This window comes from Neolamprologus multifasciatus, chromosome 3, assembly GCF_963576455.1.
Source record: "Neolamprologus multifasciatus chromosome 3, fNeoMul1.2, whole genome shotgun sequence".
NCBI classification, from domain to species: Eukaryota; Metazoa; Chordata; class Actinopteri; order Cichliformes; family Cichlidae; genus Neolamprologus; species Neolamprologus multifasciatus.
In genome coordinates this window covers 15,931,058-15,937,629 of record NC_140441.1, presented here as the reverse complement: position 1 = coordinate 15,937,629, position 6,572 = coordinate 15,931,058, and the positions used below count along the sequence as shown (strand labels likewise).

General features: G+C 40.4%; 1 protein-coding gene across 9 annotated transcripts in view; it reads right to left on the bottom strand.

Moving 5' to 3' along the window:
- Nucleotides 1-6,572, bottom strand: part of kcnip4a (potassium voltage-gated channel interacting protein 4a) — a 155,611-nt gene that overhangs the window by 2,709 nt on the left and 146,330 nt on the right. For all 9 annotated transcript variants that reach the window (XM_085138657.1, XM_085138707.1, XM_085138662.1 and 6 more), the window contains 5 exons: nucleotides 3,374-3,443; nucleotides 2,799-2,869; nucleotides 2,126-2,233; nucleotides 157-261; nucleotides 4-66 (listed from right to left, as the gene is read on the bottom strand). In XM_085138657.1, the coding sequence (XP_084994783.1) occupies nucleotides 4-66; nucleotides 157-261; nucleotides 2,126-2,233; nucleotides 2,799-2,869; nucleotides 3,374-3,443 (417 nt within the window). The remainder of the gene's footprint in view (nucleotides 1-3; nucleotides 67-156; nucleotides 262-2,125; nucleotides 2,234-2,798; nucleotides 2,870-3,373; nucleotides 3,444-6,572) is intronic.

Below are 6,572 nucleotides of genomic sequence, written 5' to 3'. Positions count from 1 at the left end.
TACGTTTTGGCAACAATCGATGAACTCGTCTATGGTTACCACGCCGTCTTTGTTCTTATCCATCTTCTGTTGGAGGCAGACAAAAGGAGAGGATATGAAGAAAGTTTTCTGAAGCCTCATACATAAAACAGTAAAATCTGCCAACTGCCTGCTTGCCTGAAAGAATACTTCTACGTGCTGACGGGGCGTCTCCTCTTTGAGGACGGGGTATGTGCATTTTCCCATCATGTCGTAGATGGCCTTCATGATGTCCAGCATTTCCTGTGATGCGTGGAAAACATAAGAGATAAATACAACGTCTTACACTCAGTTTGCACTGACTACTCACTAGTAGTTCTTGTGTCCTCACTCATATCTTACATGCGACTGGATTCATGCACGAGTCATGTCTCAGGATGAATTATTGGTCAGCGTCAGAAAAAAAAAATTAAAATGAATGGCCCTGAGCCTCAGCTGTTGCGCTAATCAGCACGTGTTGCATTATAGAGCATTCATTTGCGCCGGGACTGTTTGTTCTTTCAGGTCCCCGTAAAACAGATTCAAGGAGCAGGAAGTTCGAATAACAACCCTGAGAATTTAAGGATGGCGACTATTTTATGTTGTTTTGTGATTTCTGCGCTACATTATTACATTATTCAGCTTTACTTATAGTGTTGAACAATCCTAATGAGTGATATACATATATACTCACTGGGCACTTTATTAGGGATACCTGCTTGTTAACACAAAAGTCTAATCAAGCAATCACGTGGCAGAAAATTGATGCATTTAGATACATAGACATGGTCAAGATGGGACCATGAAGTTCAAACTGAGCATCAGAATAGAGGAGAAAGTTGATTCATATTTAAGTGACTTTGAACTTAGCACGGTTCTTGGTGCCAGACCAGTTTAGCAGTTCCTGAGTGTTTCAGAATCTGCTGGGATTTTCCCACACAACCATCTCTAGAGTTTACAGAGAATTAGCCAAAATAGATAAAATATGCAGTGTGCAGCAGTTCTCTGGGTGAAAATGCCTTGATGGAGTCAGCGGTCAGCGGAGAATGGCTAGACTGCTTCAAGTTGCTAGAAAGGCAATAAGTCAAATAACCGCTTGCTACAACCAAGGTACGCAGAAGAGCATCTCTGAACACACAACACATTGAAGCTTGAGGCAGATGGGCTACAGCAGTTGAAACAAACAACTGTGCAGGGAAAATACTATTAGCTTGTTTAGGCCGGCTTTGAAAAAACGTAGCTTTAAATGTTTGCGGGCTGGCTTAATCCCTGCGTTTGAATTAAATTAAAAGGAGCCAGCTTTGTTAATGAACATGTGGCAGCTCGACAGCTTTAAAAATAGTGAAAGTAAAGAATAAAATTAAAGGTTAGGGTAGTTTTAGCTAAGCTGTAAATGTAGTCAAGCCACACTGGCAGGGACACATCTGTCCATGCTTTGCTATTTTTTATGTAGCCAGCTGGGGGAGTCACCATTTATGTGTATTTTCTAAACAATATAGGCTGCACAGTTTTAATAATAGGAATGTAAAGAATCACTTATAGCAAAGATACATGAAAATAAAATGTAAGAAACATTGTTTACTTCTATGTTCCATATTAACCCTCCATGTCTTTTGACACAGTAGATGGCAAAAAGAGCCAAATGTGGCTCTGGAGCGGCAAACTGGAGACACCTGCTCAGTACACGGACTGAAGACAGTACTGCAACTCAACCATAAGAGGGCAGTGTTTGTTTTCAGTACAGCTAATTCTTCCTAAGAACTTTTATTTTAAGTACTGTGAACTCAAATGCTTGAGTGCTTTCACACTGACAAGCAAGGACAACAAGCTTAGTGAGCCAGTAGGAGGAGGATATGTCAATGTTAACCCACAGAGGCAGATTCCTGGGAGGATGTTTTCTTCAGTTTAGCTGTTACATTTTGATCTTTACTGTACAAAAATCGAGCGCAGTCTGCAGGCTCAATGTGAATATTAGCAAAATGCAAACTGGCGTAGCGCTGTGCTCGATCAAAATCAACGAATCGTGAACATCGTGTACAACAACATGTAAGTGAATTAACTAAAGCGTGTGGCGTGAAACACGGCAAATATCTCAGCACTGTGACCTTCGTGTTTTTAGGAGACGTACCTCTTTAGTGATATATCCGTCTTTATTGATATCATAAAGGTTGAAGGCCCAGTTGAGTTTTTCCTGGACTGTGCCACGCAGGAGGATAGAGAGACCCATGACAAAATCCTGTAATGGAAACACAACTTACTGACAAATGTGCAAAACATCACAGCTTTAACTCAACAACGACACATGAGACACTTTCTACGTGAGGCACTTCAACCGATTCCAACCTTTCTGTGAGGATGGCGTCCTCTATCACGTATTCATTACAGAAAAATGATGAAACGGCAAAAGTGGAGCTATCATAAATCAAAAATAGCTCATTATTCAAATGTTTAGTCGACTGGTATTCAGTGTCAGTCCTCAGGGAGATCTCGTACTTCAGAACAGAGTGGACCGCACATTAGGCAGGGAAACTTTGGTTTGGCATAATGACAGCTGTTCCCTGTTCTGTCCTAATAAGTAAATAAGTGCCCTTCATAAATATTAATCAAATGTTGAGCATCTTGAGTAAAATTGATGAGGCTAGATTTTTTTTTCTATAAAGGGGTTGCAGGTTACATAATGATCGAGTGTAAAGCCTCGTCTGTAGGAGCGTTTGATGCGCACGCCTTTTCGACAGCGAACCCACACACTGGTCGAGTTTTAAGACACTGAGAAATGAACAATCTGGCAACTCTGGGCTTACCTCAAAACTCACAGAGCCATTGTGATCCGTGTCAAAAGCATTGAACAGGAAGTGTGCGTATGTCGAAGCATCTATGGAGAGAACAAACAACCAATCACAGAACATCTGTCGTGATTACGGCTCGCTGGCAGTGGTGGCTACTGCAAACAAGAAAAAGGTTCAAAGCGGAGACTGTTTTTTCTTTTCCACTTCAAAGAAAACAGGCTCGCGATGAGAGGGAAGAACAGTGTGCTTAGAGCTAAGGGTTTTATCATTGTTTCCTCTGTGCTGTGCCATTATGTTCACTGGCCTGCCTTTCTTCTCTCTGAACAGATATATCAAAGCTTCCTAATGTTTCCTCTGTTCCTCCTCGGGTAGAATCTTTGCATAATGATGAGAGCCAACGGAGAGAAACTCAAGGCTGCCTGAATACAAACTTCTCTTCTCCCTCTGCCTCTCACCGACACTGTGTTTTCATAGGAGGCGAGGAAACCTAACGTACTCCGGACATAGTGCAATTTTTGTAAACACGCATGAATGCGGGAGCTCCTGGGAAAGGGAAAGCATGCTGGGAAAACAAAGCAGCAGGTACAGACCTCCTTGCGGGAAGAACTGTGCGTAGATGTCTTTAAAAGTGTCTTCGTTGACGACCCCGCTGGGACATTCCTGCAAGACAAAATGGAGATGCGCAGGTTATCTGACATCTATGTTTACAGTCGTAGCCTTAAGCTTGAGTTCACATAGTGCCAATCACGGTCACGTCTCACTAAAAACAGGGCACCTCTGAGAACAATAAAGTCAGCTAGCAGTGGGAAGATGTCTTTAAATGAAAAACAACATATTCCACCAGTGACTGACCATCGAATCCTCAGCATCTCGTCCATGCCTGTGGTTATCTGGCAGCATTCACTGGAAAAGACTGAATAGTAAAATACCCAAGAATTGTGCGTGTGTCTCTTTTCAAACAATCAAAGTAGCGGATGACCTTGCTTGGAGCAGCGTGGTGATGGAGGCAAATAGTTTTACAGGTTCAATTCTGCGGCACACACTGACGGGATATTGACTTCAGTAACAGAGGGAAAGTTACCCCCTACATGGGCAATTTCCAGGGCAGGAGCCTCGTGTTTCTCTGTATTTTATGGAAGAAAATAGCCAACAGCAGCGAGGGCTTTTATTGGAAGTCAAATATAAAAAAACAAAACAACAAAACAAAAAAAAAACAAGACTTCTGAAGCTACATTGTGCTTGTGAACTTGCATCAACATCAACATATTCTATTCCCTTTCACGAAAGTCAAAAGTAGACACGTTAAAAGGCTCTCTGAGTAACCTCACTAGAATTAAAGGGCACGCCGGGTTTCCTGCTTCCCGTGACCATGTCTCATCAGCCACTTTGGGAAACAGTGCGGCGAGGGGAAGAAAATAAAGATGAGACCTTCATCGTCTTGCTTCAAACGGGCGTCTTCTGTTTCAAGTTAAGAGGATGCTGCAAGGTTGTCTGCGCAAGTCCCCTGACACCCTCCTCCTTCTTGGTCTCACAGACTCAGCTGAATATCTTGCAGGGTGAGGCGAGAAAGAAGTTTCGGAGACAGAATGTGCACAAGTCTGTCTCTGCGTTGTCATTTGGCAGGCTCTAACCTGATTTGTGAAGTCGGAAAGTCGTTGCTTGGACTAACGTGTATGAATCATAATGACATACAAGGAGGAAAATTACTCTCCATCATGGTTGGAATAAATGACACCTAATTATAAAATTATAAAAATATTCAGGCTGTTAATTTATAAGTATTGATCTTTATTCCTGGTAAAACAAAAGACTGCAGCTGCAAAGAAAACAATTAGTGCTTTTTGACTTAGAAAAGTACGACATTGCTGTGATATATGGATGTTAAATGTGAAGCAACAGCGTTGTGAAAAGTTATTTGCCCCTTCCTGATCTCTTATTTTTTGCATATCTGTCACACTTGCATGTTTTAGATTATCAAACAATTACAACACAAACACAAAGTGTTTTTAAATGATGATTTTATATATTTAGCGAAATTTAGCCCTATGTGACAATGTTTTTGCCCCCCTTCTTAACTCATTCATTAACTGTGACTGTGAGTTCAATCTACCAGCCACACCCAGGTCTGACTACTGCCATAACTGCTGAATCAAGAAATGACTTGCATGCTAACATGCTAATAGCAACAGTGCTAACAGTTGTTATGAGCTCTTAATTTATTACTTTGGCAAGATGAGACTTGCTGACCCTGTCGTAAATAAAATGACGCGCTAAGGTTGAAGGGTCTACTACTTTGCAAGTAAATTGTGATAAACTAAATAACGAAGCTAAGATTTTGACCTATATATGCTTTAGCTATTAGATATTAGCTTTAGCTATTAGCTAAACTTTAGCTAATAGCTAATCACACTATGCTGATAGAGACTTTAGCTGCTAAAGTCTCTATCAGCATAGTGTGATTTTAGGAAACTGGAAAAGCTTTCTGTGATCTGTTCATCTATTTAAAAAAATATATCTACAGCAGATATAAAGAATCAAAAAGTCACATTTTTAAGAAAGAGGAAAAATCCATTCACTGAGAGAAAAAATGATTTTTCAGCGGGGAAAAAGGCTGAGGTATGCCAAATTATATAAGAACTGGACTGGTAATCACTAGTAACAGATCTTTGGATAAATCCAAATTTAAAATGTTTGTTTAAATTAGTTTGGGATGGAGATCTTGTCAAAATTGATGGAAATAGTATGGTTGGATTGGGTTCCACCATGCAGTACTATCTGGAAAGCATCTGATCTGATTGTTGAATGATCCCAAACCCACTGCCAACACACAATGAAATGAACACACAATGAAACTCAAACTAAAAATCAGTCATGGATTAGCCTCCCCCCAGCCTGGACCTCAACACAATTGAAGCAGTGTGGGATCACACTGACGGGGAACAGAACAAAAGGCAGAAACCTCCAAAGATGAGCTTTGAATGTCCTTCAAGAAGTCTGGAGAACTATTCCTGAAGACTACCTAAAGAAATTACAAGAAACCTCCTCATAGAGTTCAGGCCGTTTTGACGAATAAAGGTCGTCACACCAAATAAAGCTCATCAGGGTTGTTGTCTGTTTTTGCCCTATATGCTTTTTTCTAGATATGTTTGCACACATTTCAATAAATTGTTATTATTGTATTATTATTTAATTTCCCATTTTCATACTAAAATATAAAGAAGTAAGGGTTGGATCAAGATTTTTACGTAACGCTGTGTATTTTTTATCTGTACTTTCTTAAGGAATGTAGAAATTCTGTCCTTGCAGGGACTTCACGCATATCCACCATAAAGACAAAATGCACTGTAGCATCTTTGTATTTGACAGTATTTCTCTGTTGTTTACCAGAGCAGCTGTTAATTAATGCTTTGTTTATCTTCTACAACCGTGCAGACAACACGCTCTCAACAGTCAACCTCTTGTTGTAGTTGTGCAAGTAAATGCTCTGTAAATAAATATAGCAAGCAAGGTTTTTTTTTTAATAGGACTTCTACTTGACTTGTAGAGTATGTGCATGCCTGCACCTGTGTGTGTCTGTGCATCACACAGGTGCAGGCCTGTCTACATTAATAACATCTGCTCTGAAATGGGACCAGAATATTCAAACAGCAGCTTCTTCTTCTCTTCTCTCTACTGCAAATCATCCTAAAAAGCTGCAGAAAAAATAAAGCTCAGTGAAAGCAGTTGGAGAGAGTCTCACTCTCGTGGCAGAATTCAACTGATTGTATTTCAGCGTTTCTTTGTAGCCTG